This window comes from Trachurus japonicus, chromosome 20, assembly GCF_045865225.1.
Source record: "Trachurus japonicus isolate A0001 chromosome 20, Traja_1.0".
Lineage (NCBI taxonomy): Eukaryota > Metazoa > Chordata > Actinopteri > Carangiformes > Carangidae > Trachurus > Trachurus japonicus.
Window position 1 is genome coordinate 23,729,718 of NC_140926.1, and position 12,095 is coordinate 23,741,812.

Genomic DNA, 12,095 nt, shown 5'->3' on the forward strand with positions numbered 1-12,095 from the left:
GTTCCTGACTTGTCCTCACAGTTTGCTACATACAAACCTGTGCATCTCAATATAGTAGAATAAGATGGAGGTCATATCAGCAGCCTTCTCTATGATAGTGGAGCTACTGAACCAGACCAGAAGATACCATTTTGACCTTTGCACGTGTTTGTAGTTAATGAGCTGATTAGAGTGTGACATCAATAGGTTACAATAGTGAACTTTCGCCATTCTTTACTCAACTACTTTTTTGAGATACTGAATTTGGGGTTTTCATTAAATGTAAGACATAATCATTACAATTAGAAGAAATAAAGACATTAAATATTTCATTCCATGTGTAATGAATCTACCATACAGTATATAATATGAGTTTCACAATTTGAATTGAACTACTATACTGATATTAATACATTTTTTCATGATATTCTACAGTAATTTATTGAGATGCACCTGTTTCTACAAAACTTGACTCAACATTAACACTTCCCTAGCTTTTCTCTCTCTCTCACTGTCCCTGTAATAAAACAACAACAACAAAAAATGATTCAAAAATAACTAAAAAAGTTGTTTTCTCACTGGAAAGTTTGTTCTAATATTATATATATTGCAGTGAGTTTGTAGTTTGACCCTTTGAGCCACCTGCTGCTGTAACAGACTCTTGGTTAAGTTAGTTTAGCAGTTCATTGGAATTAATTGATTGTAGTTACTATCTAATCTTGAAGAATTGGCAGACCTGTAAATTAGAGTGTTACTGGTACTAATGTAAATCATAATCTAATCTCATGTTTGGATCTTCGAGGCTGTTTAAGTCAAGATACTTTAAAGAGGAACTAAGCAGGATTCCTCCCGTGGCTATGCTACATTTTTATCTTAATTAAATAACTCTGGAGTAATTGTGATAGTTAACTACATGACATGACATGACTACGGAGGCTCTCTGTCTTCCACCTGGTGTTTCATGGCTGAAAACCAACCTTGTAACATCAGTGTAGTACCTGGCTGCCACCCGGTGTCCCAGCGCTCGTCTCTGCACACCGCGACACAAACGCCCCGTAACCCGTAATCTTTTATTTACGACAGATAAGACTACACAAATATACACATAATAACTTCATATGTGTTATATAACATTATCCACCGCTCCATGGATTGATGTTTCACTGGCTTCGTTGCAAACAAATGCACATGGCCAGGTGGAGGGTTAGCAACACAGAGGAGAAGCAACTAGACTTGCATACCTTAGTTCCTCTTTAAACGTCTTTATCTCTTTCATTCATATTTCTGCTGATGTTCTATGTTGTTCTATTATTAGAAATGTTCTATTAACAAATCCCATAAATCTCAAACAAACCATGACACAAAAATTGTGTGTGCAGCTAAAGCCTGTTACATCCTCCTCTGAGCCACAAATCGTTCTGAAAACTGAAAATAGTCCTCGAAAAATTCTCTGTCTCCTCCGGTTTGATGGCTGCTGTGGGTCTTCTTATGGGAGTTAATGACAGTAAGAAAACCACAGAGTAATATGAGTCTTGTCTTCTAATGGCTCAGATTGAGAACTGTGGTCAACCTCTTGACTTCCCCTGCTCACATGAGAAACAAGTCAGACAATGTGAAACAACTATTTCCTATTTCTCATTAACTATCATTATAAAGTGACAGGACAAAAAGTGAAAGCTCAGCCATTGTACAGAATCATGCATTGTTTTATTTTGGACTGAGATAAAATAAAGACCGGTGATGGATTGTTGACGGGCTGATCCTCAGTAAGAATGCTGTTTGATTAGTCATAAATAATCACTTGCCCCCCACCATCTAATGCTCTCTGATGTCTATAGCTCTGGTGCCCATCGGAGGCAGCATCAAAGGGATTTCACAGTCTGCTCCTAACCTGCACTGAAGAAAAGTCATTAACAATATCTGATCTGAGGCCAGGGAGACATGGGAAACCAGATTCATACCAAGCCTAGTCAGTGCAAACAAACAGTCTGGGGTCTCATCGTGAAGCTGTTCTGTAGATTCACAGATCTTCACATGTTTGTTGTCTTATGTATAAAACAAACCTATAATCTGACTTGTCTCCAACTCTTTCAGAACAAGTACAAGGAGGACGGGATGAGGAACCTCTCTCAGAGCTTCTACAGCCAGCTGCCAGAAACTACTGAGACCCAGTTTGCTAAAAGTGTCTCTGAGCTGCAGAGCGAGGTGAGGGAGAGAAATGTTTGATGAATGAAAATCCTGCTATCTGACCACTGACCCTTTGCCATGATGTATCTGTCATAAATGTAGTGAAAGAGGTTACTGTACTTTTAATTGTGCTCTCAGGTGGCACACAGATTCCACCACTCAAAGTCCGAAGCACTTTAAGTGGTGGACGACAAAAGTTCAGTCCATTTTCCTGTTAAGTAGTGATTAACAGAGGTTGTAACACAATCACATTGAAGCTGGAAGCAGGTCAAGTAGACAGAGCCGTGTCAGTAAATAATAACAAACTTAATCATCATAATTATAGTGGTTGTGTTTTTTATTCTAAGCAGACCTTTATAGTAGGTAAAGCTATCAAAATATGTCTATGTATGTCGTTGAAAGCATTATATTAAAGTAATACATCACAACAGTGAAGAACGCCCCTTAGCTGTGGTATAATGAGCGTATATCAGTGATGTATTGCTTTTATAACACAGTTACCAATAATGGCAATATGGAAGAAATACATATTATCTAATAAAATATCTGCACTGTTAAAAAAATAAAGATAGTCCCACCTCTCCAGACGTTAGCTCTGCATGTCGTCTTCTTTTCAGGAGAAAGTCACGTCTCAATCCACTCTACCATTGTTAACCCTCCCCGGAGGTGAACGTTAACCTTGAACATGTGAATTCAACTAATTTAGTCTATTTGTTAACATCGTCAAAACACTGACTACCTTTTGCTACCTATTGTCAGAGTTTGTTGTCATTGATCCATGACAACAAACTTCCATTCATACTTCCCTGACGCGGAGTGATATGCTGTGATAAGGCTTTAGAATTGTAGCTGTGGAATACGCTCATTATAACACAGTTAACAACCAATCAGATTGCTGGATTTCACCTTTTCGTTTAAAACATATACAATAATGTTACACCACTATGTTCATTCATATTTTATCAGGAGAAATAAAACATAGTGCTATCAGACTGGAAAAGTCTCGGTTCTCATGTAGGTAAGGTCCTAATCACAGCGGTATATCTTTAAAGTCTTTCTTTGTTGGATCAATCGCAAATACACCCACTAAACATCAGTCAGTGTTAGAACCCAGAAACAGTCACATGGTCCAGACGAAAAGTGAAGCTTCATCTGTCATCACTCATGTCATATGTCTGAGATGATACACAGAAAAGCTCTACTATATATACTACAACACAGATGTAACATGTTTGTGTGTGTGTCTCTTTCTATCTGATCCCAAGGAACAGTCATTGAAAATGTTCACATCCATGCAGACGATACACTACTCTATGTTTCACTTTATTTTCAGCAGCATGATTAAACACTATCAGTCTCCATAGCAACCTGTGACAGCAGGTACGTGTCGCCCCACCGGGTGACCGTCCTACAGAACCAATGACCTACTGAACTACTGGATTATTACTGATGATGAGCTTAAAGTCACAAGAACGTTATTTAAAAGTCACATGAATGTGTCCAACAGTAGTTTGTGTTGTGTTTCAGATGAAGTACAAAGAAGCAGGGAAAAAAGAAGCCATGAGGTCTTTGTACTCGACTTTACCTGAGACTCTGGAGACTCAACATGCTAAAGAGGCCTCACAGCTGCAGAGCCAGGTACAAAGTACAAAGTAAAGCTTTTTTTATTTTTATTTTTTAACAGTTTAATGAAATAATTCCCGTCCACACAGATCAGACAGAGCACGATGGGATCCATGTAACATTTGCTTTAGGTGTGGACTGGTTTCATCCTGTTCTCTCATCATATGATATCGATGCTGTAGAAAGTGATTGTTTGACTGTGTGTGCTCCAGCTGAACTACAAGCAGAACTCAAACTCCTCCAGTCTTTACCACCTGATGCCAGAGACCATCGAGACCCATTTCGCCAAAGAGCAGACAGAGCTGTTCAGTGAGGTACGACTGCTCCACCAATTAAAATACTGAAATCATCGTTGCATCGCTTGATGTAACGACTAAGCTTTCATTTTCTATAATCATAGCAAACATATCTCAAAGTCTGACCTCATCGTGACTTTATCCTGCTGTGGGATTTGGGTTATTCTGATATAAAGATGAACAGATGAATGAACCAACTCGCCCTCTTGCCTTTGTTTTATTTCATCACCAGGTCAAGTACAAAGAGGAAGGAAAGAAAGAGATGAGCATCAACTTGTACGCCATGCCCGACACCATGGACGCCCAGCACGCTAAAGAGCTGACAGAGATGCAGAGTGAGGTGCGTTCAGGCTCCAGCGGATTTCATGCTTCAGCAGAATTACCTGCACACTTGATGTAATTTAGAAATTGATTCTTTAATATCTTTAATCTTGCAAATGAATCTAAATGATTATCTTGAAAGATAACTGGGATTGTTTCCACCCACCTGATCTTTCCAGATTTCTCTTCCTCTCCCTGTCACAATAGTTTAACTTCCATGAACAAAATGTAGAAATGTCAATAATCCAGTTCAATTCATCCTGAATGTATGGTGTTTCTTGGGTATTGTCAGCATGGTGCTGACTTGGAGAACGGCTGCAGCGCTTCAGATGTTCTTGACTGTTTCCTTGTTGTCTGTTTCAGGCCAAATACAAAGAGGCCGGTAAGAAGCAGGCTTCAACATCTCTGTATCATCGACTAGCAGAAACCCTGGAGACGCAACACGCTAAAGAGGCTTCACAGCTGCAGAGCCAGGTATACATACATGTGTGTCACATACACTTTGACTGTTATATTCACTGACTCTTCGTCCTCACTGAGCAGCCATGTTTTTTGTCTCAGATCCCGTATAAAGAGGCCTCCAAGAAGGAGATGATGTGTCCAGTTTACCACCAGCTGCCAGACACTCTGGAGAACCAGTTTGCCCGAGTGCTGACAGACATGCAGAGCCAGGTGAGAGGATCACAGTGGAGAGATGCATCAGACATACTTGCCATCATTGGGTTGTGAAAAATAGGAAAATGTTTTTCATCTGTGTATCAGCCCAAGGAACAAGGTCCCTTCGCCAGGTGTGCGTATAAATTGTCGTCATTTCTTGTCTTGTATTTTAAATCTGATGAAGGAACCTTGTTCTGAATATGTCGTTTCTCTGATATTCAATGAATGATTCTGTTTACCATTGAGGACAATGAAATATTAGCAGTTTTAATTGTCAAATGAGTAACAGAAGGCTAAATAATAAGGCGGTTACACTACAATGCATTTAGTATGCAGTATTTATTGCACATCAAATTAAAAAGTGTGTGCCACTGACTGTGCCACCATCTAAAGGATTAAGTGGCTGTTGCCACAAAGAAAACCGAGCTGAACCTGAGCTTCAAATTCCATAAAGTTCTGCTGCTAATGAGGCATGTAATTAAACAAGAAAACGCATACAAAATAGCATAAATACAACAGGAGACTATTAATACAGATTACACCAAAAAGTCCAAGCTATAGCCTGTAAATAAGTCTTGGATAATGCACAGGAATTAAAAGTATTCATCCCCTAATAACTTCACAAACATATTGTATCAACAGCAGAGATACATCTGTATGCCTTCTGACCCCCAATTGACCCTTTGTTGGCCTTCTGATTGGTCTGCTGATCCACCAATCAGAGCGCTTCTCCCCATGTCACATGTTGCACAACATTCTAAGGTTGGACAACCCTGGAATGAAACCCTATGAAACGAGATAGGTAGACAGCAATTTTTTTGGCAAAAACTACTTAATAATTTTTCAATATGGTTAAAATGTGCCTGGGGTTCCTGCAATAGCAACTCACGATATCTGGAACGTATTCCCAGAGTCATTTTTATCCCATTCCCCAAACCTAAGACATCAATAAACATAGGCTACTTGGCCCATGTGTACTGTATAACATATTACTTTAACCTTCTGTTAGTTGAGCTTAATAATAGGGTTTGGGGGTGGTCCACTAGGGGGAGCTCTAGGCATAGGTCAGGGGTTAACTGCAAAGTTTTGTTTGTTGTTGTTGTGTGCACTGCAGTCCTCATGAGAAGTGAGCCTGTTTTCCCTGGCTGTACTGTGCTAAGTGCTAAGCTCATTCATTCTCTAGTCCACTCTCTGGTCGTGTTCATAGACAGAGAAGATCTAATACCTTCAAAGTTATCTAGCAAACGTAACATTACCGCTGCTAATGTCTTTTGAACTTTGCGAAGTTTTACGAGGAGAAACGGGAGATCGGCGGAGATTAAGCGTTAGCTTGTAGCTAACGTTAGCTAGCGCCGTTAGCTACTAGCTAGTGAGTGACCAAAACAATGATTTTTCCCCATTTTTCGGAAAAGTCAGGTAATGCCCGTTCAATCGCTATTGAGCCACGTCTGTCCTCTATCATGGACACTATTTTTCTGATGTATAAGTTAATTAAAATTTTCCTTACAAGCAATTTAAATCTGCCTAATTTTCAATGGTTTCCAATGGGAGTTAACCCTTCCGTGACCATTGTTTGTCCAACCTAGCAACAGTAACCGTGGGGGGCGGGGCCTTGACAAAGGGTCAATTGACAACAAAATCTGAAATTTTCAGGCTCCCTAGGTTGAAATGCATGTGGTTTTATGAGCTGTTCCCTCAGTTGGCATTCAATGATGTCATTAGTTTTCGAATTTGCATAATACCACCACTACCTGTGAGTACCAGTACTGGTAGAAGGGGCAGGATGGGGTGAGCAGTCATTTGCATTTAAAGGGACAGGCTCTGAAATCAGCCGTTCTGAACGGGGCCATTTTGACCGGACGAAAAGAGCTGTGATGTTTGATCCTTAGGGTATTTTGACCAAAGCATGTCACAGACATGTCTTTAAGACACCTGGGGACTATTTTAATTTGTGCAAAAGGGGCATGATATGGGACCTTTAATATTAAACAAGCTGAGCTGTAGTCATGTGACCCTAGTATGGAACATAACAAGCACAACTTACATCAGTTTCTCAGTCTTCCATCTCACTGCCATTGACATATGCATCTCTGGCTGTCAACCATAACCATGACAGTGATGTCACATGGCCTTGCTGAGCAGCTAACAGAGTGTTAGTCACTCTGGGATTAGAAAGTGAAGCAGTCAGAGGAACATGAGGAAGTCGACTCTTGATGCTGTGGTACTTAGTTATGAATAAATGAATATGCACTGCTCAAAATTTAACACTTAGTATAAGACCAAGTCAGTTAAACTTAGAGATGCAGTATCAGTTCATTTAGGAAGGATAAGTCATTGTGAATCAGATTCAGACACAGACACAGCACACAAAAATAAATGTTTTTTTAATGTGGTGGTTGCATTTAATCCTTCTCTACTGATTCCTCTCTAGTTCTGCATGTTGCTTGTGTCCTTGTCCTCACCGGTAGCATGAGGTTGTATCTGCAGCCCAGTCAGGTTGCGCAGGTAGTCCAACTCCTCCAGGTTGGCAATTCCTGTACGTGCGTCATCAGAAGATTAGCTCCGTCTCTATGTGCAGTCTCCACAGCCTGGAGGAGACACCAGGAGAGCAGGAGACCGGTGTGCAAAGTTCTGACCACACACTGTCAGAAACAGACTCCATGAGGCTGGCAAAGGGCCGGAGCCCACAGCCCAGCTCTGAGCAGCTTGACTGGCATATACCAGAGAACACAGCTGGAGACCTGCTCTCATCATAGAGCAGATGTGACAGGCATTAAAGGGATACGCCAACACTTTTTTTTTTACATGTCTTGCCTCACTCCCAAGTCCATGACCAGCAGATAGACTCCATCCTTTCGACTGTGCGTGCAGTAACAAGGGAGATAGAACCGTATCGCCCGTAATTAGCTTAGCTCAAACACTGGAAGTGCATAGGTAGTGTTAGCCTGCCTCCTACCCGAACCGAAATCAGCAGTCAGAAGCTGATTTCATTTTAGCTCTAAACTCTGTAAATATATCACTTTATCGACATTTCAAACATTTTTAGGTGAGAAAGTAGCCGTTTAGATCAGCAGTGTGTCGTTAATTTGTCTAAATACCAGCTGTTTACAATTTTGTTCGGACGACTTTGGTGCTAGCCGTTGTGACCAACGCACTTCCGGTTACTTCACAAAATAAAACACTCGTTGGCCTTTACATACAGAAAACCATGACGATAGAATTTGTGCTTTTACTTTGTTTAGGAAGCTAACCTACCCTCGATGTAGCTAGCTTGAACCCAAATAAACCGTCTTTGCTTGAACCCTCCGTTCTGACCGATCTTGTCCCGTTAGCGGCATTTGACCGCTCAAGATGCCTTACCGGAGAGTTTTGTCAGCTCTGAGACAAAGATTGACCCTCCGGTTTCCATTTAGAGTTGCTGAAGAGTTTCTCTGATGACTTTAGGTGGAGGCAGACTAAAATTACCCATGCACTTCCAGTGTTTGAGCTAAGCTAATTACGGCCGATACGGGCTCTACCTTCTTACTGCACGCACAGTCGAAAGGATGGTGTCTATCTGCTTGCCATGGACTCGGGAGTGAGGCAAGACACGAAAAAAAATGTTGGTGTATCCCTTTAAAGAGTCTGGAGACACAGTGGTGAATGTTACCCTGGCTGTAACATCATGCAGTATGAGTGATTGTGAGACCTTAGACCGGTCCTGTGGGTTCCTCCTGGTGCAGGTCAGTGTCTGGTGCGTGTGGCCAGAGTGTGAAGGCCGGTTCTGGCTGATGAAGGTGTTGACAGGCCCTCCAATCCCCCTGACCTTAATCCAGTTGGACCCCTATGAGACATTATGTGCCAGTGTATCCGACACTGCCAGGCACGGCCACAGACTGCGCAGGAGCTCATGATCCTGATCCAGGGTCTGGAAGGAGATCACCCAGGACACTGTCCACTGACTCATCAGCTGCCCAGATGAGTCAGATGAGGAGGGAATACAAACATGTGGAGGCCATACACATTCTTGAAATGTACACAAGTTGAGAAGTTGAGAATAAACCTGCAGGTTTTCACTTTGTGTCGTTGTAAGCTCCTATAGTGGGTCGATTATTTTAAAGATTTTTCTCATGTGTGTCTGTGGAGCTCTCATTTCCTCTGATGGCTGCTGTCTGATAAGTTTTTGGTAAAACCATTGGAACTACTTGTTGTTGTTACAAACAGTGTTTTTGGTCTTTACTTGCAGAACAAGTACAAGGAGGACGGGATGAGGAACCTGTCTCAGAGCTTCTACAGCCAGCTGCCAGAAACTACTGAGACTCAGTTTGCAAAAAGTGTCTCTGAGCTGCAGAGCGAGGTGAGACCACAATGATGACAATCTATTTGTTCATCTTCTATTGTATAAAATGATCTGAGCTGAGGCATATAAACCTTGACAAAGTAATGAGAACCTTTAGTGCAGCAGGTAAATAATCTGTCAGATGTGGAAACAAGCTGCACAATTGATCTGTTTATTTCTCTGAGACCAGTTATTAGAAAAAAACCTATGGACATATAATATGATTTACAATTAAAATGTTTACTATTAGAATGCCAAATTCACAATTATTAAAGCAGATATCAGTGGCACGGCCGTTTCGGCTAATGCTGTGTTCAAGGCAGGCTTTTGAAACCGTAAGTTACAGCTTCAAGTCACAACTACGACTTGGTAGCGTTCCAGGTAACCCGTAGCTCGTGTTTTTACCGTCCTGTTGTCTGTGAAAGTTCCCTATAACGGCCACTCGTAACTTCCGACCCGTGAACTCGTACCAGATCGAACTGGTATGACTTCACAGGAAGGAAAAACACAAAGTACGAGTTTCCTTGAACGCACCATGAGTTAGCAGCCCCCGCCCTTGTCAGGCATCAATTGGTCCTCGTGCTACGTCACCACATTCACGCGCATCCCTTGGCTGCACACACAGCCCTTCATGCCGTTCTCTCTCCTCATTGGATAACACTTGTATCCCACAAGGAAAATTTTCTCCTCGGGTTACAGCAGAGCAGAGTGACGGAGAGACTCGTGTTTAGGCTGAAATACTTCATGTAAGTGATTGCTGACGGAAAATAGGACTATTTAGGACTTATATTAACAAAAACATTCCACTGATATCTGCTTTAATGTCAGTTAAACATTATTTTAAAGAGGGTTTTGGCCTCATAAATGTACAGTATATTAATTTTTAGAAAGTTCAGTAGAACAGGATAAATCTTCAGTTTGTGGTACGTATACAGAAATAAAATGTTAAAAAAAGTCACTTAAATGACTGAATGTTTTGTGCTGTTGTTTTCAGACTAAGTATAAGAAGTCTGGGCGGCAGGAGGCAGGCAGCTGTTTGTACTCTGTGATGCCTGAAACTCTGGACACTCAACATGCAAAGCAGGTGTCACAGCTCCAGAGCCAGGTACTGAGCACATTACACACTCTTGTTACTGTACAACATGTCCAAGAACGAGAGCTCACCTCTGTCTGCCCATTACAACCTATTGCTTTTTCCCATGATGCAGTTCTTCTCAGTCACACTCTGTCCCTCCCTGCAGGTGAAGTACAAAGAGGACATGCAGAAGGATCAGTCGTCCACTCTGTTCTCCAGCCTTCCTCAGACGCTCCAGACTGAGCTGGCCAAGGAGGTGACGGAGCTCCAGAGTCAGGTGACAAACACTGTCCTCAGCCACGCCCACCTCCTCTGCTGTGATTGGTCAGTTTGTCGGCATTGGCCATGACGTACACAAAGGCTCTCTTAAAACGATCAGCTGCTCATAATGCATCTCCTCAACAGAGAAGTACTGAATTAATTGATATATTCCACTCCAGATCATAACTTTTAAATATTCGGTTTGTTTAGATAAAGTTGATGTTTTATTTTTATGAAAAAAACAAAACAGAAGTTATATTTTGCATTATCACTGTCTGGGACAGTGATTAGTAGCAAGGGCCAGGGCCGTTGTATAGGGGAGAAAGGTGATGATAACTCTAGGGGCCCAGCGCCCAGTAGGGCCCACAAAAAACCCCAGTAGTCTAATCTTTATGACTGAATTATTCTGCATAAGACTCTGACTAATACTCATAGTAATGCTGCATTAGCATCAAAACAAAGTTAATAGAACATAATAATACATACATAGTCTAAGAAAAAAAAGCGGAAAAGTCTGGGGCCCACTTTAATATTCTTTCAGGGGGCCCAGAATTCCTAGCAACGGCCCTGCATATTGCTACTAATCACTGTCCCATCTGCTGACACTGACAAACAGTCTGCATCAAGATGAAATGTATTTCTAGTTTCTACTTCAGTTTCAGTGTGATCAAGGTCTAGAGTTAGACTATTATAGACAAAGATCTATGCTGTTGGAATGAAAACAGCTCAGCAACCACCCAGTCTGGTGTGGTTGAGCTGTTACAGAGTCTCTATTCTAAACACACACTGATGCTGCCTCCAAAAAAACAATAACAACAACAAAAGTTGTGCTGTTAGAGTGGAGTCACAGCTTCAGGATGAGTGGAAACCTGTCCACATCTGTTCACATCTGTTGTTTTGCTGTAACCCAATCTCTAAATCTCTCTCTTTGCTTGAACGCACCCTCAGCTGACGGCCGCTGTTGCTCTGTGTGTGTTGTGCTGCAGGTGAAGTACAGAGAGGGCTGTAAGAAGGAGGCGTCCTCCTCCCTCTACCACCTCCTCCCTGAGACAGCAGACATGTTCTTCGCCAAACAGATGTCGGAGATCCAGAGCGAGGTGCACTGACGCTCTGCTCTACTTTTCTCTAATCACTCACTCATCACTCAGTTCTTTCTGTGCAGTGTTTCCTCTCTTCACAGCGGTTGGTCCTTTTTTTCCTCTCTTTAGATCATGTACAAGAAGGACAAAGAGGATCTGCCCATCACGTTGTACTCTGTGCTGCCTGAGACTCTGGAGACCCAGTTTGCCAAAGAGATGGCTGAGACACACAGTGAGGTGGGACACATACATACAGGACATCCCTCTCTGATTGGTTCCACACAGGAAAATGATGTCAC

At 41.8% G+C, this 12,095-nt stretch overlaps 1 protein-coding gene across 5 annotated transcripts in view; it reads left to right on the top strand.

Annotated features, from left to right (window-relative positions):
* LOC146966957 (uncharacterized) overlaps positions 1-12,095 on the top strand; it is a 75,046-nt gene that overhangs the window by 24,686 nt on the left and 38,265 nt on the right. For 4 of the 5 annotated variants that reach the window (XM_085763546.1, XM_085763543.1, XM_085763542.1 and 1 more), the window contains 11 exons: positions 2,074-2,184; positions 3,694-3,804; positions 4,002-4,103; positions 4,318-4,425; positions 4,770-4,880; positions 4,968-5,078; positions 9,289-9,399; positions 10,376-10,486; positions 10,623-10,733; positions 11,704-11,814; positions 11,926-12,033. In XM_085763546.1, the coding sequence (XP_085619672.1) occupies positions 2,074-2,184; positions 3,694-3,804; positions 4,002-4,103; positions 4,318-4,425; positions 4,770-4,880; positions 4,968-5,078; positions 9,289-9,399; positions 10,376-10,486; positions 10,623-10,733; positions 11,704-11,814; positions 11,926-12,033 (1,206 nt within the window). The remainder of the gene's footprint in view (positions 1-2,073; positions 2,185-3,693; positions 3,805-4,001; positions 4,104-4,317; positions 4,426-4,769; positions 4,881-4,967; positions 5,079-9,288; positions 9,400-10,375; positions 10,487-10,622; positions 10,734-11,703; positions 11,815-11,925; positions 12,034-12,095) is intronic. The other variant, XM_085763544.1, reaches the window with a different exon arrangement.